Raw genomic sequence first — 25,596 nt, 5'->3', positions numbered from 1 at the left:
TGTGCTCCGTGACACACAGGGCCCTTGTGGGTAAGCGGGGACACAAAATACAATTTAATAATTTATAAAATTACATAGATAGCATAGAATACATTATAATATAAAAATATGTAATAAATACAAGCAATATAAAAGCCACACGTCTGTGGATATTCCAGCCAGTAAGAATAAAATAGTGGTGCACGTGTCTTATGAATAGAAACGAATATGTAAAGTGCAAAATTGTACTGTTCAATGCGCTGTTTGTAGAATGAGTGGTATCTGTTGGCAACAATGTAACAATTTAGCAATGTCTGGTATACTAGCAGTGTTTATAAGCAAACAATAGCAATGTTAAGTATACTTGCAGTACTGAAGAGCTGAAGGATAGATTGCCGCTTAGAGACTCGGCCGTCTCATATGGATAGCGGTGATAGTGGGCTTTAATGATGGGGACTGCAGCGCTTCAATAAGCCGTAAATTTCTCCAAATCGCGTATAATGCGCGGAGGGGATGTTCAAATTCATGGTCCTATTATGTGTGGCATATGCTGAGAGAGACTCAGCCGTCTCCGAAGTTACAGCAATAATGAAAGATCCAGTTTTTTGGAGGCTGTACAGGTAATCCCCGATGCGGTCAGAGGGTTTGTGGCGTCCTCATGGCCGTGGCAATGCGCATAAGTACCTGGGGCTTAGCGGATGCCGTATAAGCGCAATAGCTGTATTCCAATATAGAGGCTGGATATATAGTAGCGGAGCTGGACGTGTTTCAAGTCCTCCATAGGACTTTTCTTCAGCAGCTTTAAGATGTGTTCCAAGATTTGTACTGTGAGGTGTGTATATATATATATATATATATATATATATATATGTATATATATGTATATATATATATATATATATATATATATATATATATATATATATATATATGTACGTAGCTCCTCCTTTAATGGGAGGGTTAAAAATTCAGTTAGGTAACAGAAAAATGGGAGGGTTTAAGATTCAGTTAGATAACATAGAAATGGGATGGTGTGGAAAACATGGAAATGTGTCACTGTTGTCTACCTCTATTATTGAGTAACCAAATAGTCAGATTTTGTGTGATAAATATAGAATATAAAGGTGTCATTTATCGGAGCAAGGGTAACACTGCTGATGTACAGTAATAAAAAATAGTGATAGTATAGAATAGTGATGGTAAAAAATAAAAGGATGGAATTTAGTAGTAGAAGAGTATAATTATAATATGTGTAATGCTGATTACTTACAATGATAAAAAGGATAAATATGTAAATATACACATAAGTATAAATAATGTGGTTTTAGTGAATCTTGCGGTGTGGTGACATGAATGTGTGAAAAAATTATAATTGAATATTAGGATTATGTAAGTGACAATACATGAACTAGTGGTGATTGGAAGATGTATGAATGTATGAAACAAAGCTGGGATCGCAGAACAGACATGTTTGTTTGTCGGAATATGACAGTAAATGTATGAGGAAAGATATGCATAAAATATATTACGCTTAAATTATATTGTGCATAGGCCCTACACAATATACAATATTTTAGTTTTAAAATGCATAGTTGAATAATACTGGGATACAGACCACATAATCATAACTTCTAGACACGCATTCATCCTTCTTTGCAAATTCATTGGTCCTGCGATCCCAGATGTATTATTCAACTAGGCCCTACACAATATACCATTTTTTTGTTTATAAATGTATATGCACAATATACTTGAAGCGTAATATATTTTATGCTTATTTTCCTTCATCTTTTTATTTACACAGTTTTTTTTTTTTTTATGGGAAAAGGGGGGTGATTCAAACTTATTAGGGAAGGGGTTAAATGACCGTAGGGAGCTATAGCACTGCACACACTGATTTCTTATGCTGATCCCTGCAAAGCCATAGCTTTGCATGGATCGGCGAGATAGGGGCTTGAATGCTCAAGCCTGTAGCTCAGGCATGGAGCAATCAAACGCTGATCGGACGCGACTGAGCAATGTAAGGGGGTCTCCGCTCGCGTCCTAGCTGATCGGGATATCGGGGATCGGAGCTGCCGTTAAGTGTTTACTTTCACTTTCAGACGCGGCGGTCAACTTTGATCGCCTTGTCCGAAGGGTTAATAGTGCGCGGCACAGCGATTGGTGCCGCGTGCTATTGGCCCAGGGTCCCGACTATGAATAGCAGCTGGGACAGACCCGGTGTGGAGCGGGGTTTTAAACACCGGGACCGGGCGTAGGGCATACAGGTATGCCCTACGTCCTTAACAGGTTAAAGCTACTGAAGAAAAGTCCTATGGAGGACATGAAACGCTTCCAGCTCTGCTACTAACGCCACATATATCCAGCCTTTAAATTGCAATACAGCTATTACGCTAATACGGCATCTGCTAAGCCCCAGGTACTTATGCGCATTTCCACGGCCACGAGGACGCCACATACCCTCTGACCGCATCAGGGATTACCTGTACAGCTTCAAAAAAAATGTATCTTTCATTATTTCCGCAACTTCTGAGACGGCTGAGTCTCTATCAGCATATGCCACACATGACCATGAATTTGAACATTCTCTCCGCGCATTATACGCAATTTGGAAAAATTCTTGGCTCTTTGAAGCGCTGCAGTCCCCATCATTGAAGCCCACTATCACTGCTATCCATATGAGACGGCCGAGTCTCTAAGCGGCGATCTATCCTTCAGCTCTTCAGTACTGTAAGTATACTTAACATTGCTAATGTTTGCTCATAAATAGAAATGAGCGAATCAAAGCTGACAAACCCGAATTCGTTACGAATTTCATGAAATATTCGATTTGCAACGAATGCGAATATCGCCGCGATTCGATCGCGCGAATCGCTTCATTAAACTCCATTTTACAGCGTTCCAGGCTATTGGAGACCTAAAATGGCGGATCCACATGTGAGTACATGGGGCAGGGGATTATAGGAGGGTGGGAAACAGCGTTGGGAATGAAGGTAGGCAGGCTGACCTTGAATCACATGTGAGATGCAGCCTATCAGTGTTCACTGACCCCTGTGATGTCACAGCCCCTATATAATCGGCGGCCATCTTGCCTCTTCATTTCATCAAATGCACTCAGAGAGGACGGGACTGCCTGTGTGTGAATAGCTCATACCACAGCAACTGCTAGTCACATCAGCATTAGGGAAAGACAGGACTGCAGTGCTGTTGTGTTCTCACTGGGGAAGATCTTATGATATATAAACCTCCTATTCAAGTTATTGAGCATTGCAGCAGAGCATGGCAGATAGCTGTCAGCTGCCTCATACAGATCTCCAAGCTGCCTGAACAAGGGGCTACATACTGTGCAAGTCCAAACAATAGTATTCACCGGCTGGTGTTTTACAAAAATACAGAGTTTTTTCTGCCTATAGTTGCGCATCTTACTGCCCTCATCAGTGCATACCGCATACGTACATCCAAGTAGTGTACTTCCTGTCAATCTGTAAAGGGCCTACATACTGTGAAAGGACAGCTGTAAGTAATCACCTGCTGCTGTTCTAGACAAATACGGTTTAAAAGAGTAGTGTAGCGTATTGTAATACCCTCATAAACGCACTAAGTATGTCAGGCAGAGAAGTGCCAGGACGTGCACAGAGGAGTGGCAGAGGCCTAAATACTTCAGGCAGGGTTAGCAGCAGACTTGGGGCGAGTGGCAGCAGGAGTCACAGGGAGAGGCCTGAGCTCCCATTATCAGCCATCGGTCGTGTCTTGACCAGCAACCCATCTGCCGTTGTCGATTGGTTAACACGCTCATCCACATCATCACAAGTGATATCTGACACCCCCAGTCAACAGTCTGTGGGTTCCTCAGACACAACCCTCAGTTGGCATGGCCCGGGAACAGTCCCTGTCCTTCCATTGCCTTTGTCCTATGCTGTTCCCTCTCCTAAAGAAGTATCTTATGCTGTGGGTTCAGCTCCACTATTTACTGAGGACGATCTAACAGAGGAGAGTCAGCAGCTACTGGACAGCCAAGAAGGGGAGGAGACATGCGCCGCTTGCTCTGCTAGGCGGCCAAGTAGTGATGCGGAGAGTGATGTGGGAAGCGGTGTTGCAAGGGTTCAGGGTCATAAAGCAGACACTGTTGGGGAACCTGAGGAGGACATCAGTGACATGCACACACCTGTTGATGATGAAGCAGATTGCAATTGGGAGCCGGGTGCAGAAGGGGCTTCATCATCACCAGGAGAAGAGAGATGCAGGTTACCCTTGAGGCAGCAAGGCGGTAGCACGGTTGGCAGTCAGCGTGGTGGCAGGAGCGGAAATTCAGGAGCCAAACGTGCCTGGGGGAGACCACCTGCTTTGCGGCAGCCTACCTTTCTGGGAGGTAGTGGAACAGGGGTCTTTCTGGGAGGTAGCAGTCAATTAGTGCGGACTGCAGGTGGGAAAATCAGCTACTCTGCGGTGTGGAAGTTTTTCATAAAGCATCCGGAGGAGGTTCACGTAGCCACATGCAAGATCGATCGGCAGAAGGTGAAGCGTGGCCAGGGTCCCAATTTTGGCACCACGGCCCTGCGTCTACACATGCTTCGCCACCATAAAGCGGCCTGGAAGAACCGTGGCTCCGATGTAGTGGTCCAGCCTGCTGCATGACCCAGTGGCCATCCACTCCCTCCTTCATCCAGACAAGGCTCCACCACCTCAGCCGAAGGGAGCTATGTGTCAAACCCTCCTGTCACTCCTGCTTCTCCCGCTTTTAGTCAGCTATTCCGACAACAATCCATCAGAGAAGCCATGTCCGAGAGACAACAGCATGCGCCCACTCATCCAACGGCGCAGAAGTTAAATGTGCTCCTGTCCAAGTTGCTGGTGTTGCAGTCCCTCCCTTTTCAAGTGGTGGACTCTGCACCTTTGAGAGAATTGATGGCTTGTGCTGAGCAGAGGTGGAGAGTCCCAAGCCATCATTTCTTTGCAAAGAAGGCAGTACCAGCCCTGCCTAAGTTTGTACAAGAGAAGGGGTGCCAGTCCTTGAGCCTGTCGGTGTGTTCAAAAGTGCACGGCAGCGCCGACGTGTGGAGCTGTAACTACGGGTAGGGACAATACTTGTCTTTTACGGCCCACTGGGTAAATGTGGTTTCTGCACAGCCACAACAGCAACTTGGACAGGTCACACCGCTTCCTCCTCCACGCTCTTGCTCCCAGGCAGTTGGTCCAGTTACAGTGTGCGATGCCGCCTCCTCATCCTCCACAGTGTCCTCGGCCTCCACTGCACGTCCAAATCTCGGTGGCCCTTTATCGTACAATGTGTGTAGGGCACGTTGATGTCAAGCTGTTCTTCACATGGTTTGCCTTGGCGAACGGAGTCACACAGGGGAGGAACTGCTAAAGTTCATTCATAAAGAAATCCGAGTATGGCTTACTCCACAAAATCTGGAAATGGGAACCATGGTGACCAACAACGGGAAGAACATCGACAAGGAAGTGTGAAACATGCGCCCTGCATTGCACACGTGTTGAATCTGGTTGTCAAGCACTTCCTTTGCAAAGTCTTCAACCTATTTGCAAAACATCCTGAAAATCGCAAGGAAACTGTGTATGCACTTCAGCCACTCGTACACCGCCAAGCACACCTTCCTTGAGCTGCAGCGTCAGAACTGTATCCCACAACATAGTCTTATTTGTGACGTTGCCACACGTTGGAATTCCACCCTCCATATGTTGGACAGACTATACGAACAAAGAAAAGCCATCACCGATTTCTTGATGATCCAAGCAGATAGGAGTACTTTCCTGTGTAACTTCAATGTAAACCAGTGGCAGCTCATACGTGACACCTGCCGTTTGCTGAGGCCCTTTGAGGAAGCCACATTATTTGTAAGTCGCTTGGATTACGCCATGAACAACGTAATTCCACTCCTACATTTCCTACAACAAATGATTGAAACCATGGATGGTCACGGCAATGGAGACGTTGCGCTTACATCTCAAGGCTACATGAGACCTGAGGGGGCTGAACTGGAGGAGGAGGATGATGAGGGGCAGAGCGGAGCACAGTTTAGGTTGGATGAGATGGCCGGTGTTTCTAGTCATCGGACAGGAGAGGAGGAGCAGAAGCAGCCACAGGAGCTGGAGGGTTATGAGGAAGGCGAGACAGAGGACCCAGACACACCGTGGCAGTATGCAGTGGAGATGGAGGCAGGTAGTCCCTCCGAGTCACTGGCGCAAATGGCACGATGCATGCTCAGTTGCTTGCGTAGTGACCCCCGAATTGTCAAAATTCATCAGCGGGATGACTTCTGGATCTCCACCTTATTAGACCCTCACTACTGGCCCAGAATGGGGGCCTTTTTTACACCCACTGAGAGGGAGGACAAACTGACCTACTTCAGAGAGATTCTACGTAGTCAGTTAAAGATGCCTATTGGCCACATGGTCCATCCACTCGCAGGTCTGACTCGGGGGGGCCCTCTGCGCTCACCTTCCACTGCCATGGCTGCTGGGGAGGGGAGGGGTGGCAGGAGCAGTACCAGCTCAATCAGCAGCAGCCTGAGTCTACAGTCTCTGATGAGTAGCTTTCTTCACCCGCATAGTGAAGCAACTCATCAGCAGCAGGTAGACATGGAGCAGGACCACCAGCAGGAGGTGGCATACCTTGACATGACCATGCCAACAACCATTGAAGATCCGCTGGACTTCTGGGCAGCCAAACTTGATTTATGGCCGCAACTAGCAGAGTTTGCCCTGGAAAAACTGTTCTGCCCGGCCAGTAGTGTGTCATCAGAGCGGGTGTTTAGTGCGGCAGGGGCCATAGTCACCCCAAGGCGAACTCGTCTGTCCACTAAAAATGTGGAGAGACTGACGTTTGTCAAGATGAATCAGGGATGGATCAGCCAGGATTTCCAGCCACCAATGCCAGATGCCTCAGTAGATTGACCATGCTGCTACACCAACATTTCCCAATTATGGTTGGTTATGAAACCCTCTTTGGTACTGTGAATGCCTGCTCCTGACTCATCTTGTCTCTTTCAGGAACTGACTCTTCTGGCCTTGGGCCTTTAATTTTTGGATTTTTAGCAGTAGCTAAATACATGCTTAATGAAAATTTCAACATTGATCTTTAAATGTAAGGGGTTATGAAACCCTCTTGGGAACTGCGAATGCCTGCTCCTGACTCATCCTGTGTTTTCAGGAACTACTTGCCTCACTGATGCTTCAGGCCTTGGGCCTTAAATTTTTGGAAGTTTAGCAGTAGCTAATACATGCTTAATGCACATTTCAACAATGATCTTTAAATTCTCGGCGCTCAGCCTGGGCCTTCTCCTACCCGAGGACCTCGCTAAACCATCCAATCGGTAGTAGAGACATGCGGTGTGTACAAAGGGCAGGGACTTCATGAACCTGAGCTTATGACCCGCACTTAGTTGTGATTCTTCTTTCCTGGCAAATAATTGCAATCCCTGATCCCTATCGCGAACAGGGTTCAGCGGGTTACCCGCACCTGTCTGTGAAAGACACACGCTGGTCCGTTCAGTGTTTTGCGCGTGCAGCCCAGGACATCTGAGGGCATAACACACGTGTTATTGCTAGATCTCGCGATTGATTGTGCAATGTGAGGGGTTATTGAAGCCTCTTGGGTACTGCTGATGCCTACTCCTGACTGCTCCTGTGTCTTTCAGGAACTACTTGACTTCATGATGCTTCTGGGCTTGGGCCTTTAATTTTAGTATTTTTGAAATTCATAAATACATGCTTCATTAAAATTTCAACATTTATGGTGGGGTTATTAAACACTCTTGGGTAGTATTATTTTCAAATTTTCTGATAATTATCACAGTAATAAACTTGAATTTTCCACAATAACAACCATTACACCATTGAAAACTTGTTGCGTGTGATTTTTTAAGTAAAATTTTCAAAAAAATACGGAGAGGGATGAACTCTGCTTCTTTATTTCATAAATTTTTTTTTTATAGAAGAATGTCTTTTGGTGGTCCACCGTCCTGCATTATAGAGTCTTCTGGACTCTTAGATATGCGCTTGTTCTTAAACAAAGGTACAAAAACAAAAAATGGCCGGTCAGGGCTATGGAGACGTTGCGCCTACATCTTACGGCCACATGAGCCCTGTGGGTGCTTGTGAGATTAGGTCCTTTGTACCCACACGGCAGAGTCCGGGACACAAATTTTGATTTAAATTTCAAACAAATAAAAAAATCACACATCTCATTGGTCTCCTCCTGCTGCAGCCAACTCCAGGCTGCGTCATACTGGTAATATATACAACACTCGCTGTACTAACTTTTCGTTAAAATTTTTCGTCAAAAATGTTTGTCTTTTTTATTAGGGATTGTGAAGCTTTGGTGCGTACTCATGCATCAGCCAACTCCAGCCTGTGTCATTCAGGCAATATATGGTTTACTGATGGCGCTGCTGGGTCTGGGAATTTCATATTTTCTCATAGGTAGCACCCACTATCCGAAAGTCTTCTTCATAAATCTCTACATTTGTTGTGTTTTTGGAGGGGGGATTGTGAAGCCCTAGTGTGTACTCATGCATCAGCCAACTCCAGGCTGTGTCATTCAGGCAATATATAGGTAGCACCCGCTGTCCTAAATATTCTTAATTTTTTTTTTTAAATGGTTGTTTTTTCTTTGGGATTCTGAAGCCCTGGTGTGTACTCAATGCTGCTTCCTGCTATACTCTGTCAGTCCGTTGGTCCTGTGACAGTGTGCTACTCCGCCTCAACATCCTCCACTGTGTCTTAACCCTCCACTGCCCGGACAAGTCTCGGTGGCCCTTCAGCATACCATGTGTGCAGGGCACGGCGGTGTCACGCTGTTCTTCATATGGTTTGCCTTGGCCAGAAGTCATGGAAACAATGACCGGTCAGGGCAATGAAGACGTTGCGCCTACATCTCACGGCCACATGAGCCCTGTGGGGGCTTACTGGATTTGGTCCTACGTACCCACACGCTGGGGTCCGGGACACTCAAAGGTTCTTTTAAATTTCAAATAAAAAAATGATGGCACTGCTGGGCCTGGGTCTGGGAATTTAAAATGTTCTCATAGGTAGCACCCACTATCCAAAATATTTTTCAAAAATTTCTAAAATTGTGTTGTTTATTGGGGGGGGGGGGGGGGGGGATTGTGAAGCCCTGGTGTGTACGCGTGCATCAGCCAACTCCAGGCTGTGTCATTCAGGCAATATATGGGTTACTGATGCCCCCGTGGGGCCTGGATCTGGGAATTTCAAATTTTCCCATAGGTAGCACCCGCTATCCAAAATCTTTCAAAAATTTCTAAAATTGTTGTGTTTTTTGGGGGGAATTGTGAAGCCCTGCTGTGTACTCGTGAATCAGCCAACTCCAGGCTGTATCATTCAGGCAATATATGCTTTACTGATTATGCTGTGGGGGATTGTTGGATTTGGTCCTTCGTACCCACATGATGGGGTCCGGGACACTCAAAGGTGGTTTTAAATTTCAAATAAAAAAAAATGATGGCGCTGCCGGGCCTGGTCATTTTAAATTTTCTCATAGGTAGCACCCTCTATCCAAAATCTTTTTCTAAAATTTTTTTTTTTTTGGGGGGGGGGGGGGGGGGGGGGGAGAATTGTGAAGCCCTGGTGTGTACTCGTGCATCAGCCAACTCCAGGCTGTGTCATTCAGGCAATATATGGGTTCCTGATGCCACTGTGGGGCCTGGGTCTGGGAATTTAAAATTTTCTCATAGGTAGCACCCGCTATCCAAAATCTTCAGTTTAAATTTCTTAATTCATCTTTTAATCTTAGGGATTGTGAAGGCCTAGTGCCTACTCATGCTGCTGGCAACTCCGGGCTGTGCCATTCATCCACTATATGGTCTCCTCATGCTGCCAACACCTCCACGCTGTGTCATTCAGCCACTATATGGTCTCCTCATGCTGCCAACATGTCCACACTGTGCCATTCAGCCACTATATGGTCTCCTCATGCTGCCAACACCTCCACGCTGTGTCATTCAGCCACTATATAGTGTCCTCATGCTGCCAACACCTCCACGCTAAGTCATTCAGTCAATAAATTGTCTCCTGACACTGATGCCCCCACCAGGCTCTGTCATTGTGCTGCTGTGCGGCAGTGATTCTAAACGCGATGCCGGTAATCTGCATGTTATTCTGAATAACAGTATTATTTCACTACCTCAGTACACTCCATATGCGTTTTAGAACACAGCAAAGTGTTCTATACCCCTATAGAGGCTGTATGTAGGCTAGAAATAGCCTTTTTTAATATAGATTCGCCGCGAAAAAATTCGGATCGAAACAAACTTTTTCGGAAAATTCGGCGAATCGGCCAAATCGAATTTTTGAAAAGTTCGCTCATCTCTACTCAAACACTGCTAGTATACCAGATATTGCTACATTGTTACCATGCAATAATTGTTACATTGTTGCCAACGGATACCACTCATTCTACAAACAGCACATTGAACAGTACAATTTTGCACTTTACATATTCGTTTCTATTTAAAGGACACGTGCACCACTATTTTATTCTTACAGGCTGGAATATCCACAGACGTGTGGCTTTTATATTGATTGTATTTTATTACATATTTTTATATTATAATGTATTCTATGCTATCTATGTAATTTTAAAATGTATTAAATTGTATTTTGTGTCCCCGCAGCACATTACATATTTGAAACAATTAATTAATAAATGTCTATCCAGTATTCAAGATCCTGAGCCTCAATTTTCATTTTAATATTTCTAATATGTGATGGGATGGTCTCAATAATAGTAAGTTTTAATAATTTTATATCGTTATTGTGTTTTAGTGTGAGATGACTAGATATACTGTGTAGCATGAAATTGTGTTGTATATTGAATCTGTGTTTATTCATGCGGGCCCATATATTGCAAATCACAGACACATGTGAGTAGATAAATAGCATATGAACTATCGCAATCATAATACTCTTTAATTTCAAATTTTTATTATTATCGACATGATTCGAAAAGAAGGCACTGGAACCGGCACCAATCATTGAGCAACAAACAAACATCTTTTATGGGTACACGGATAGCAACCTATAATATTGTTCACCAAATTTGTTACTGTGGATTTAATTGCGAAATTTAATTGAGGGGGGGGGGGGGGTAATGCATTCCTGAGCACTGAGTCATCCATAAGCATGCTCCAATGCTTCATCAAAATATTTTTAATATTAATCGGTAGCACAATTATAATCTGTAATGAAATTATATGTAAATATCTTATGGTTATCCTTCATTTTTTAGTGTGAGAATTTGCTGTATATAAAGTTATAAGTGTTGTGTTGCGTAATTTAGGCTGTACTAAGGAAACTTGTGGTCTTCCTTTTACTCTGTTAAAGGCATAAGATGGTTTTTGGATATCCTTTATTAGTTCATTGCTGTTGTAAAATTGATGCCTGTTTAATAAGTCTCTATCAAGGGGACAATTTTTCCTGACCCGGAGATACTGACCGTAAGGTACATTGCGGAGACATTTGGGAAAATGTGAACTATTGAAAGCAAGAAGACTACTTACATCGACTGAATTGAAAAAAGTCTCAGTCACAATATGACCTGTTTTGTCTTTTTTAATGCACAGGTCCAAAAATGCAATATTATTCACTGAGTGGTGCAATGTAAATTTTAAACCCCAATAATTTAAATGAATTTCATCAACAAATTATTCTGCTTTTTTGACTGTCCCAGACCATATGAAAAACAGGTCATCGATAAATCGCCTGAAAAAAAAAACATAACGAAAAAAGGGGGCCTGTGCGATAACTGAGGACTTGAATCGTCCCATAACCAAATTGGCATAACTGGGGGTGAAACGAGTCCCCATCGCACAGCCCCTCCTCTGGCTGTAAATATTACATTCAAAAACATTGTGCTCCAAAATGAATGCCATGGCGTCAATCAAAAAATGTGACTGAATGGAAGGTAAAATTAAATCTGATTCAAAAATAACCCAGATAGCTTCTAAACCAATCTTAGTGATGTTAGAATAAAGTGCACACACATCTAAAGTGATAAAACAAAAATTAACAGGGAGGTCTGAAGTGCTTATCTCTCTACTCAGTTGAGTGGAGTCCTTTAGATAGGAAGGAATCTGAAGAACATAGTATTGTAGAAATACAAGTTACAGGTTACAAGTAAGAGAACCTACACCTGAAATAATAGGACGTCCAGGTGGATGAGTGATAGATTTATGTAACTTAGGAAGATAATAAAAAGTGGGAAGAATCTTTAATATTTAAAAAATCTAATTCTTTTTTATTTAACAGAGAATTATCAACTGCTTTTTTTTTTTTTTTTTTTTTTTTTATAAGATTTTTATATTCAACAAAATACAAAGAAGATGGATTAGTCAGTAATGTTTCGTAATACTCCTGGTCAGACAATTCTTAGAGCCTCAATAGCAATACCCCACCCCCCCTTATCAGACGAATGTATAACAATATTTAAATTGTTCTGTAACGATTTTAGGAGTTAAATTGTCAGAACTACAGAGAGGAAAAATATTTTCACAGATTTTATTAAATTCTTTTGAAATTAAAGAATAAAATGTTTCGACATGGGCTCCTTTGTGATGTAATGGGTAATAGGTAGAATTTGGTGTCACTTTTATATGTCTCACAATTTCAATGGCGTCTGAAGGTGTTCCTGATACAGATTCAACAGGGGCCTCTGAGTATTTATTTAATAATGAAAAATGCAGTTCCAGGGTCAATTTTTGAACAAATTTATTTAAATCTAAAAAAAAAAAGTTGTTTAAACACTTAGCTATTATTGTGACCAGGATTGCCGCTGTTCGCGCGCATGCGCATGGTTATTCATGGCCTCGCCTATCAGAGGAGAAAGACAGGGCACGGCCTTCTGGCGCATGTGTCCGGGCGACCGGATACGTCATCAGACGCTGCTGACATGTGGCTTGTTTAGTGTAGCCGGGGATCGCGGCTCCCTGCTCAAGCAGGTCTGCACATCGCCACAGTATCTGAGGGCCGGACGTCATAACCGTGAGTAACCACTGTATGGAGCACAGTTTGCTTCCTTTGTTTTCTCCAAAGGACACAGACTGAATAGGATTTTTTCCTCTTGTGTTTTGTTACAGGTACACCCAGGCAGCATTGTCTGTATGTGAGTAAAGGCTGTGGGGGACTTGGTGAATATTGAAGAATTACTGTTCCCCACTCTTTATTGTGCCTCTCCTTTTTCCTAGGTACCTGATGTCATGCGGCTACCTTCACAGCAATTTGGTCTAGCATATTAGTATGCTCGACATTATGAGCATCGGACCTCTATCTGGCTGATTGGGACACTTTGGTTATTTACTTTATTTGTATTACTTCCATGATGATCTATACAATATATCTCTTATATATAAATACTCTATAAGCGTTTCCCCTGAGGATGCCGATACACTTCGGCAGAAAGGCATCGAGAAACCTTTGAGCTAGAGAAACCATTGAGCTCAGTCACATATGTGTGACATAATTTAATACGATTTTAACCACATTTATCTCACTCGAGGGCCTTTTTAGGTACACACGATCCACGGATCCACTTGAGCCTTTAGTTGACAATGATGATTATTGTCTGGCAATTGCACTCTGCTATCCCCAATGGGATGCAGTACTGATATTATTTTATGCGATTTAGTAAAAGTTATGTTTTAATTTATTCACTCCCCACTCTTTTTTGTTGCTTACCAAGAGTTCTATATTTTTGTACAATTTTAAAAAACGCAGTTGGGGAGGAGTAAATATGTTGCAAAATCTGGATAAAGGGACCAGAGAAGCCAAAATTTGTAAGCACCACAAGCAGATACTGCCAGGACACACAATCAAATGCTTTTTCTATGTTCAAAGATAATACAGACAATGGAGTAAGTTGTTGAGTTTGACCAGTGAATAAGGTTAAGCACCTTCCTAATCTGAGGAGCCTGGCATGAAGCCCACTTGGTCCAATTGTAACAAAGCTGGCAAGTATCTGTTTAAGTGGGCAGCCAAAATAGAGGTTAAAAGTTTTGAATCTGTGCTTAAAAGGGAGATAGGGCGATAATTTGCTGTATGGAGGTGGTCCTTATTAGTAGGGATGTCCCAATACCATTTTTTTAAAAGACCGAGTACGAGTACCAATACTTTAACCCCTTGGGGAAGGAGCCCATTATGACCCTAAGGATGGGAGCATTTTTTGCAAATCTGACCACTGTCACTTTAAGCATTAATAACTCTGGGATGCTTTTACTTATAACTTTGATTCCCCGATAGTTTTTTCGTGACATTCTACTTTATGGTAGTAGTAAATTTTCGTCGATACTTGCATCATTTCTTGGTGAAAAATTTGATGAAAAATTTGTAAATTTAGCATTTTTTTTTAACTTTGAAGCTCTCTGCTTGTAAGGAAAATAGACATTCCAAATAAATTATATATTGATACACATATACAATATGTCTACTTTATATTTGCATCATAAAGTTGACATGTTTTTACTTTTGGAAGACATCAGAGGGCTTCAAAGTTCAGCAGCAAATTGGAATTTTTCAGGGACCAGTTCAGTTTTGAAGTGGATTTGAAGAGCCTTCCTATTAGAAATACCCCACAAATGACCCAATTATAAGAACTGCACCCCTCAAAGTATCCAAAATGACATTCAGTAAGTGTGTTAACCCTTTAGGTGTTTCACAGGAATAGCAGCAAAGTGAAGGAGAAAATTCAAAATCTTCATTTTTTACACTCGCATGTTCTTGTAGACCCAGTTTTTGAATTTTTACAAGTGTTAATAGGAGAAAAAGCCCCCCAAAATTTGTAACCCAATTTCTCTCGAGTAAGGAAATACCTCATATGTGTATGTCAAGTGTTTGGCGGGCGCAGTAGAGGGCTCAGAAGGGAAGGAGCAACAATGGGATTTTGGAGAATGAATTTTGCCGAAATGTTTTTTGGTGGGCATGTTACATTTAGAAAGCCCCTATGGTGCCAGAACAGCAGAAAACCCCACATGGCATACCATTTTGGAAACTACACCCCTTAAGGCACATAACAAGGGGTCCAGTTAGCCTTAACACCCCACATGTGTTTGACGACTTTTCGTTAAAATCGGATGTGTAAAAAAAAAAAATATGTTTTCACTAAAAAGCAGTTTCCCCCCCCAAATTTACCATTTTTACAAAGGGTAATGGGAGAAATGCCCCCCAAAATTTGTAACCCCATCTCTTCTGAGTATGGAAATACCCCATGTTAGGAAGTAAAATGCTCTGCGTTCGAACTACAATGCTCAGAAGAGAAAGAGCGCCATTGAGAATTTGTTTGGAATGGTAGTCAGGGGCCATGTGCGTTTACAAAGCCCCCCGTGGTGCCAGAACAGTGGAACCCCCACATGTGACCGCATTTTGGAAACTACACCCCTCACAGAATTTAATAAGGGGTGCAGTGAGTAGTTACACCCCACTGGCGTTTGACAGATCTTTGGAACAGTGGGCTGTGCAAATAAAAAACAACATTTCTGGCACTATGGGGGCTTTCAATTCCGGACAAATTTTCTCTTCAAAATCCCAATGGCGCTCCTTCTCTTCTGAGCATTGTAGTTCGCCCGCAGAGTCCTTTATATCCACAAATGGGGTGTTTTCTTACTCGGAAAAAAAAGCCCCCTAAAATTTGTAACCCCATTTCTTCTATTTTCCCTTGTGAAAATGAAAAATTTAGGGTAACACCAGCATTTTAGTGACTTTTTTTTTTCATTTTCCCATCCAAATTTAATGAAAATTCGTCAAACACCTGTGGGGTGTTAAGGCTCACTATACCTCTTGTCACGTTCAGTGAGGGGTGTAGTTTCCAAAATGGGGACACATGTGGGTATTTAAGTTTTTGCGTTTATGTCAGAACCACTGTAAAATCAGCCACCCCTGTGCAAATTACCAATTTAGGCCTAAAAAGTATGGGGCAACACCAGCATGTTAGTGTAAATTTTTTTTTACACTAACAGACTGGAGTAGCCCCCAACTTTTCTTTTTCATAAGGAGTAAAAGGAGAAAAAGCCTACGAAAATTTGTAGTGCAATTTTTCCCCCGAGTACAGAAATACCCCATATGTGGCCCTACACTGTTTCCTTGAAATACAACAGGGCTCCGAAATGAGAGAGCGCTATGCGCATTTGAGGACTAAATTAGTGATTGCATAGGGGTGCTTACAGTTTTTCAACATCTGGAGGGCTACAGTTTATAGACCACTGCACAGTGATCTCCAAACCGTGGCCCTCCAGATGTTGCAAAACTACAAATCCCAGCATGCCCAGACAGCAAACAGCTGTTTGGGCATACTAGGAGTTGTAGTTTTGCAAGATCTCAAACTGTAGCCCTCCAGCTTTTGCAAAACTACATATTCCAGCATGCCCAAACTGCTGTCTGGGCATGCTGGGAGTTGGTTTTGCAACAACTGGAGGGCTACAGGTTAGAGACCACTGTATAGTGGGCGATATCAGCAGTCACCCCGGTGCGGTCCCTTCGTCCTTAACCCCTTAAGGACACATGACGTTCTCATACGTCTCCATTTCCGGGTCCTTAAGGACACATGACGTATGAGAACGTCATGTGTTTTACCGGCCCCCCGCAACCATCTGGAGCGGAGCCGGTGCCCGATGCCTGCTGAAATCGTTCAGCAGGCATCGGGGCATATCGCCCAGGGGGGTCATTATGACCCCCCATGTCGGCGATGGCCGCAGATCGCTGGACAATTCAGTCCAGCGATCTGCGGCGGATTCCGGGTCAATCGGGTCTCCAGTGACCCGGTGACCCGGAATTATTGGCTGATCGGGGCCGTCAGAGACGGCCCCGAACAGCCAGAGCCAGCAGGGGTGAGGTGGCACTGGTGCCACCTCACGATCGCCCTGATTCGTCGGCCGGATTACCGGCCGACCAATCAGGGCGCCTGCTGCGGGTGTCACTCCCGCAACCCGCTCCGCCCCTCTTCCGGAGGACGTGAGAGGGTGCGGGACGTGCCCCCCGGGTGCTGGGGACCCCGATCCCCGGCGTCCCTGTTGGGATCGGGGCCCCAGGAGCAGCGGCAGCGGCGACGACGAGGGACTGACCTGTGCGGCGAGGATCGTTGGAGGTGAGTGACAGCCTCCTGCTGTTGCTTAGCAACAGCTCCCAGCATTCAAAAAGGGCATGCTGGGAGCTGTAGTTTTGCAACAGCTGGAGGCACATTCTTTCTATGGAAAAGTGTACCTTCAGCTGTTGTATAACTACAACTCCCAGCTTGCACAATCAGCTAAAGTGCATGCTGGGAGTTGTAGTGGTGCATCTGTTGGGTGCATAACTACAACTTTCAGCATGCCCGTTGGCTGTCGGTGACTGCTGAGAGTTGTAGTTTTGCAACAGTTGAAGGCACACTGAGTTAAGTAGCAAACCAGTGTGTCTCCAGCTGTTGCATAACTACAATCCCCAGCATCCCCAGCCAAAGTAGTATGCCTCCAGCTGTTGCATAACTATAACACCCAACATGCCCTTCCGCTGTCCGTACATGCTGGGGGTTGTAGCTTTTGCAACAGCTGAAGGCACACTGGTTGCAAAATACTGAGTTTGTTACCAAACTCGGTGTTTCCCAACCAGTGTGCCTCCAGCTGTTGCAAAACTACAACTCCCAGCATGCACTGATAGACCGTACATGCTGGGAGTTGTAGTTTTGCAACAGCTGGATGTCCCCCCCCCCCCCCCCCCCCAATGTGAATGTACAGGGTACACTCACATGGGCGGAGGATTACAGTAAGTATCCGGCTGCAAGTTTGAGGTGCGGCAAAATTTCTGCCGCAGCTCAAACTGCCAGCGAGAAACTACTGTGAACCCCCGCCCGTGCAACTGTACCCTAAAAACACTACACTACACTAACACACAATAAAATAAAAAGTAAAAAACACTACGTATACACATACCCCTACACAGCCCCCCTCCCCTCCCCAATAAAAATGAAAAACGTCTGGTACGCCACTGTTTCCAAAACGGAGCCTCCAGCTGTTGCAAAACAACAACTCCCAGTATTGCCAGATAGCCGTTGACTGTCTAGGCATGCTGGGAGTTTTACAACAGCTGGAGGCACCCTGTTTGGGAATCACTGGCGTAGAATACCCCTATGTCCACCCCTATGCAAGTCCCTAATTTAGGCCTCAAATGCGCATGGCGCTCTCACTTTGGAGCCCTGTCATATTTCAAGGCAACAGTTTAGGGCCACATATGGGGTATCGCCGTACTCAGGAGAAATTGCCTAACAAATTTTGGGGGGTATTTTCTGCTATTACCCTTTTTAAAAATGTTAAATTTTTGGGAAAACAAGCATTTTAGGTAAAAAAAATATATATTTTTTTACATATGCAAAAGTCGTGAAACACCTGTAGGGTATTAAGGTTCAAATTACCCCTTGTTACGTTCCCCGAGGGGTCTAGTTTCCAAAATGGTATGCCACGTGGGTTTTTTTTTTGCTGTCCTGGCACCATAGGGGCTTCCTAAATGCGGCATGCCCCCAGAGCAAAATTTGCTTTCAAAAAGCCAAATGTGACTCCTTCTCTTCTGAGACCTGTAGTGCGCCAGCAGAGCACTTTTCACCCCCATATGGGGTGTTTTCTGAATTGGGAGAAATTGGGCTTCAAATTTTGGGGGGTATTTTCCGCTATTACCCTTTTTAAAAATGTAAAATTTTTGGGAAACCAAGCATTTTAGGTAAAAAATATATATATATTTTTTACATATGCAAAAGTCGTGAAACACCTGTAGGGTATTAAGGTTCACTTTACCCCTTGTTACGTTCCCTGAGGGGTCTAGTTTCCAAAATGGTATGCCATGTGTTTTTTTTTTGCTGTCCTGGCACCATAGGGGCTTCCTAAATGCGGCATGCCCCCCAAAAACAGTTTGTCGCTCCTTCCCTTCTGAGCCCTCTACTGCGCCCGCCGAACAATTAACATAGACATATGAGGTATGTCCTTACTCGAGAGAAATTGGGTTTCAAATACAAGTAAAAATTTTCTCCTTTTTACCCCTTGCAAAAATTCAAAAATTGGGTCTACACGAACATGCGAGTGTAAAAAATGAAGATTTTGAATTTTCTCCTTCACTTTACACTTACTGAATGTCATTTTGAATACTTTGGGGGGGTGTAGTTTTTATAATGGGGTATTTCTAATATGAATACCCTTCAAATCCACTTCAAAACTGAACTGGTCCCTGAAAAATTGTGAGTTTGAAAATTTTGTGAAAAATTTCAAAATTGCTGCTGAACTTTGAAGCCCTCTGGTGTCTTCCAAAAGTAAAAACTCATAAATTTTATGATGCAAACATAAAGTAGACATATTGTATATGTGAACCCAAAAAATATATATTTTGAATATCCATTTTCCTTACAAGCAGAGAGCTTCAAAGTTAGAAAAATGCTAAATTTTCATTTTTTTCATCAAATTTTGGGATTTTTCACCAAGAAAGGATGCAAGTTACCATAAAATTTTACCACTAAGTTAAAGAAGAATATGTCACGAAAAAACAATCTCGGAATCAGAATGATAACTAAAAGCATTCCAGAGTTATTAATGTTTAAAGTGACAGTGGTCAGAATTGCAAAAAACGCTCCGGTCCTTAAGGTGTAAAATGGCCTGGTCCTTAAGGGGTTAAGTACCAGGACGCAAGGGCGTATGCATACGCCCTTCGTCCCCAACAGGTTAATTCTAGTACTGGCTGATACCAAGCACGAGTAATTTTATTCTAAAGGCAGTCTCACACCAGGGTGACCGGTCTCTGGCGCTGCTTACCGTATGATATGTGGGTTCCTTGTTGTGAACAATGGAGGCGGCTGTAATATGAGCCAAGATTTCTCTCTTCTCCATTGGGCAGAACAAAAAATTTGCATTGGCGGCGAAACCGATGACCACATGGTGAGCAGCGCTAGAAACCGGGTCACCTGCACTATCTACCTATAAATTCAAGTTAGTGCAGGTGACTCTGCAGTAAGATTGCCTTTAATATTAGGTAGTATCCCCTTGCAGACACTAGCAGCAGCCCCTGTAGACATTAGCAGCAGCCCCCTGTAGAACGCAGCCCCCCCCCCCTTGTAGACAGCAGGCACCCCCTTGTAGACATTACTAGCGGCCCCCTGTAGAACGCAGCCCCTTTATTGTTGACAGTGCCCCCCTTGTAGACAGCAGGCACCCCCTTGTAGACATTAGTAGCAGCACCCCTGTAGACCGCAGGCCCCCTTTAGACAGCAGCCCTCCTGCAGATGTTAGTAGCAGCCCTACTGTAGACCGCAGCCCCCCTTTAACCATTAGTAGCAGGCCCCCTGTAGACCGCAGCACCCACCCTTTTAAACAGCTCATCTGCTGCTGCCCCGTTCTCTCGTCCGCATAATGGCGTTCTATGGAGGAGCATGTCACATACACGTCACTCTGCTTCCTCCGAAGCGTTACGCTGGGTGCAGTGGAGGAGGTGGAGTGACATGTGTGTCACATGCTCCTCCATGGAACGCCATGATGCGGACGGGAGAATGGGAGAACGGGGCAACGGAGCGGCAGCAGGTATCGGATTTGGTATCGGGGACATTGAACGCGTCCCCGATACCAGGGAAATGGCTAGCATCGGCCCCAATACCAATACTAGTATCAGAATCGGGACATCCCTTCTTATTAGGTTTTGGTGGAATAGTAATTAAGGCATCTAAAAACTCTGAAGGGAGAGCAGCAGGACACATAAGGGAATTGAAAAGAGCAACATGATGTGGGACAAGTAGAGGACTACATTTCTTGTAGTAAGCAGCAGCGAGTCCATCTGGCCCAGGGGACTTAACTAATTTAAGCCAAGACAAGGCCACAGATACCTCCTCAGGTGATATAGGGACATTCAATACTTCACCAGCACCAGGAGGGAGATGAGGAAGAGTAACAGAGGAAAGACAGGGAAAGGAGTAGCCGAAAAAGGAGGACCAGAGGGTTCAGTATACAGGCGGGTGTAGTAAGAGTGAAAGGCAGCATAGATCCGGATGAGAAGAGCGCAAACCAGGGCGCAGCAGGAGGCTATGCACCCTATTAAAAGAGGTGGTCTTTTTTAGCATTGACACAAATAGGCGATCAGACTTGTTGGCAAACTTATAGTACTTGGCTTTAGTTCAATGCATAGCTTTCTCAACCACTGTAAACTGAAGAGCGTCCAGCTGTACCCTGGTGTCCTGGAGAGCTGGAAAGAGGTAGGGGGAAGGGTCTTGTTGATGAGCAAATGTCAACCTCTGAAGAATAGCCTCTAACGCCAGTTTTACATTGGACAATTATTGTTAACATTTGCGCCATGTAACAATTTTATTTTTATTACATATTCAGTTTTCTGAGTAAACGGTTCTTAAAGGCATCAGATAACAAAACACATAAATTATGCTATAACACAAACCTGTCTTGTGTCTCCATCAATCAGGTCAAATAAAGCTCTTGAAGTCACCAAAACCAATTCTTTACACCTACATTTAAAAACAGAACAAAAGAACAAAAAAATTTAAACACATAACTAAATACATAACTACATATAGATATCTTGTCATTTAAGTTAATTTCTGTCAGGTGGAAGTCATTTATTAAGATGTTTAAATATCTTCTTATATACAAATTGTTCTACACTATAAGGACAAGAGTATGTGGACACCTTACACCTATATGAGCTTGTTGGACATCACATTTGAAAGCTATTGGTGTAAATTTGGAGATGGCCCCATTTTATAGTTATATTAGCCTCCAGACTTCTGTGACTGTGTTCAACAAGATTCTAAAATGAGTCTGTGCAAATACATGCCCAATCAGCCAAAATAACATGTGCAAAGTCATGCACAGATGTTGGATTAACTAAATAAAATAAAAAAAGAAACCTGTCTCACAATCAGCATTCTAATTCTCCCAAAAGATATTCAAAAGGAATGGGGTAATGGACAAGTCACTTTAGTTCTTCTGCACAAAACTTGCCAGTCAAATCATATCTTTGCGGCTTTAGGCTATGTTCACACTGTGCATTTTTTTAACCCCTTAAAAGGTTATCATTAAAAACAAATCTTTGACTTGTTGCTCAGTCATGTCAGAAGTTGTGATCGCCCTGGGTGTCCACTGCAGTTACCCACAGCGATCGCAATTTATAAGTCAGCAGCCAGCTCACTCCCCAGCTGTCACTGAAATCTGGCCGTTCTTCATAAACTGTAATGCAGAGAAAAGGTTGGATCTGCCGGCTGGGGAGTGAACAGCAATGCACCAAACTTCCCTGGCCTATAACTCACAATTGAGAGTGTCTAATGGTGAGACTTGATCACAACTTTTGGTATGTCTGTGCAACATGTCAAAAATAGTTTTAAATTACAGCAATGCCTTAAGGACTAAGAAAATTTTGATTTTTTCCTCCTTGCCTTTTAACCCTTTAAAGTGTTACTCCGCCCCAAGACACCTTATCCAATATCCCAAGGATAGGGAATAAGTTGTCTGGCTGCTCGGACCCCCTGCAATCTCGAGGACAGCTATGTGGCATTATGAACACGGACGCTTTGAGCTTCCATGTTTGTGATGTCACGCCACGCCCCTCCATTTATGTCTATAGAAGGGGACGTGCAGAGTTTGCGCCGTGTACCAGATGTCTGGAGGGCCGTGCCGGAGATCACAGGGGGTCCCAGCACCCAGACCCCACACAAGCAGACATCTTTGGATAGTGATAAAGATGACTAGGGGAGGAGTACCCCTTTAAGGACACAGCCATATTGGCCTTGAGGACACACAATTCTTTTTTTTTATCCGATATTTTTATTAAGACATTTTTCAATTTTAACAACAAATACCCATACAACATCAAACACCCCAACCCATACTCCCACCCACAACCCCAACAGTTCCCCACTCACCCTAGAAACACACACCCCCAACCCTTTGTCCACCAAATTACTACAAAAAAAACAACAAAGAGGCCGTCCATTAGTATAAAGCAAAGCAATAAAAAGTATTATGACAATATATGAACTCCAATCCAAATCATTAGGAGGTCATGCAGACATAGATAGTAACATAAAGGAGAGACAGCACAGATATCAAGACACGGAGCACGAGGCATCACTCAAGCAGAACAATAACCCCCATTCTACTCCATCCTCACATCCATTCAGAGGAGACACCCTATTAGCGCTTATCAGGTTGGCCATCAAAAACACTCATTCACGGTCCCCAGACCGCCTGGAATTTACGAGTAGCTTTCCTTTTCTCATATATACCCTTTTCCAAATAAACAATAAGCGACAGCCGGACAGTCAAATCCGTAATGCAGACAATTTCATTTATACATTTTCGTTTTTACCTTTTCACCTTGTAACTTTTAAAATTTTCTATCCACATATGAGCACTTGTTTTTGTGCGACCAATTCCACTTTGTAACGAAACCTTTCATTTTACCATAATATGTATGGCGCAACCCAAAAATTATTATTTGTGTTCGCAAAATTTCAGTTTCCTTAAAAATGTCCCACTTTTGAAGGGTTTAGTTTTAAGGCTGAACACCTCATGGTATAAGTGTGGGTCAATACAATTAAAATGATACCCATGGTTACATGCTTTTCTATCATTGTACTGCTTAAAAAAAAAAGAGCAAATTTTGACTTTCTTACATTTACACCATTCACTGTACGGGACCATTATTTTATTTTAATAGCTTTGACATGAACGCACGTGTCGATATCAAATATTTCGATTTTTTTTTTACACATTTTGTTTGGTAAAATAGCAATAGAGGGGGGTTAGATTTTTACTGGGGGAGGGCTTATCCTCCTCTGTTTCTTTTATTCGGACAGCACGGATGGAGCGTCTGCTGCCCAAATGGAAGGAACAGAGGAAGAAAAAGGGAGAATGGGACCACGGATCAGGGACAGGTAAGTATGGTTATAATCAGTGTAACCTGCACTACCTGCCTCTCCCGACAGGTTAGTATAAGATCTTGTTTTATGCGTGATCAATTGTACTTTGCAATGACATCACTCTCTACCACAAAAACTATGATGTAATGAAAAAAACATTTGTTGGGTGAAATTTATTTAAAAAAAATGCAATTTTGCTACTTTTGTGGTATTGAGTTTACAAACCGTACACTTTATGGTAAAAACGACATGTTATTGTGTAGGTCAATAAGATTACACAAAACGTATACAAATTGGTGTTGTATCATTTTAATACTTTAAAAACATTTTAACACTTTTTTTTAAAGAAAATAAGTACCGTATTTATTGGGGTATACCACGCAACGGCCTATAACACGCACCCTCATTTTACCAAGGATATTTGGGTAAAAAAAGTTTTTTACCCAAATATCCATGGTAAAATGAGGGTGCGTGTGTGCGCGTGTATACCCCGATATACCCCCAGGAAAGGCAGGGGGAGAGAGGCCGTCGCTGCCCGCTTCTCTCCCCCTGCCTTTCCTGGGGTCTAGAGCGCTGCTGTCGGCCCTTCTCACCCCCTGGTTATCGGCGCCGCTGCCCGTTCTGTCCCCCTGACTATCGGTGCTGGCGCCGATAGCCAGGGGGAGAGAAGCGGCACCGACAGCCAGGGGGAGAGAAGGGGCAGCGGCACCCATTGCCGGCGCCACTGCCCCGTTGCCTCCCCCCATCCCCGGTGGCATAATTATCTGAGTCGGGTCTGCGCTGCTGCAGGCCTCCGTCGTGCATCCCCAGCGTTGTTGCTATGCACGGCGCGGCGCACTGACGTCATGCGCCGCGCCGTTCAGCGCATAGCAACGACGCCGGGGACGCACGCCGGAGGCCTGGAGCAACGCGGACCCGACTCAGGTAATTATGCCACCGGGGATGGGGGTAGGCAACGGGGCAGCGGCGCCGGCAATGGGTGCCGCTGCCCCTTCTCTCCCCCTGGCTGTCGGCGCCGCTTCTCTCCCCCTGGCTATCGGCGCCGGCACCGATAGTCAGGGGGACAGAACGGGCAGCGGCGCCGATAACCAGGGGGTGAGAAGGGCCGACAGCAGCGCTCTAGACCCCAGAAAAGGCAGGGGTAGAGAAGCGGGCAGCGACGGCCTCTCTCCCCCTGCCTTTCCTGGGGGTGTATCGGCGTATAACATGCACACAGACTTTAGGCTAAAAAGTGAGTGTTATACGCCGATAAATACGGTATGTTTTAAATGGTCCTATTCTGACACCCTTTAACTTTTTTTTTATTTGTTTTGACAGAGTTTCATTGTATATTACATTTTTCTGGAATGTGAAATAACCAAAAATCAGTCACTTTGGAGTTTGATATAGTTTTGCCTTTACGCTGTAAAGCATATGGGATCAAAGATGTTAAATTTTAACAGTTTGACTAATTCCGCACATGGCTATAGCAAAAATGTTCTCCTAATTTTTTTATGTTGTATTTAAAAAGTGGAAAAAGAGGGGTGATTTTAAGTAAGATTATGAATGCATTTTTTCATACTTTCAGGGTAGGGTCACACATAGCGGATTCTGCTATGAGCAGACACACAGGGCTACCCCATCATAACCATGTGTGTGCAGTAAGGTTTGGAGGCTGGTTCAGCATGCTGATGTGACTGACACGTGGACTCGCCTCAAAATTTTACTGCACACACAGTGCTGAGGCA

The 25,596-nt window shown here is 43.8% G+C and overlaps 1 protein-coding gene across 5 annotated transcripts in view; it reads right to left on the bottom strand.

Moving 5' to 3' along the window:
* PGAP1 (post-GPI attachment to proteins inositol deacylase 1) overlaps positions 1-25,596 on the bottom strand; it is a 1,221,194-nt gene that overhangs the window by 949,291 nt on the left and 246,307 nt on the right. For all 5 annotated transcript variants that reach the window (XM_056536018.1, XM_056536017.1, XM_056536020.1 and 2 more), the window contains exon 7: positions 21,391-21,457. In XM_056536018.1, coding sequence (XP_056391993.1) covers positions 21,391-21,457 — 67 coding nt within the window. The remainder of the gene's footprint in view (positions 1-21,390; positions 21,458-25,596) is intronic.

This window comes from Hyla sarda, chromosome 8 (genome assembly GCF_029499605.1).
Source record: "Hyla sarda isolate aHylSar1 chromosome 8, aHylSar1.hap1, whole genome shotgun sequence".
NCBI classification, from domain to species: domain Eukaryota; kingdom Metazoa; phylum Chordata; class Amphibia; order Anura; family Hylidae; genus Hyla; species Hyla sarda.
The sequence above is the reverse complement of the archived record's forward strand: the minus strand, read 5'-3'. Positions and strand labels throughout refer to the sequence as shown.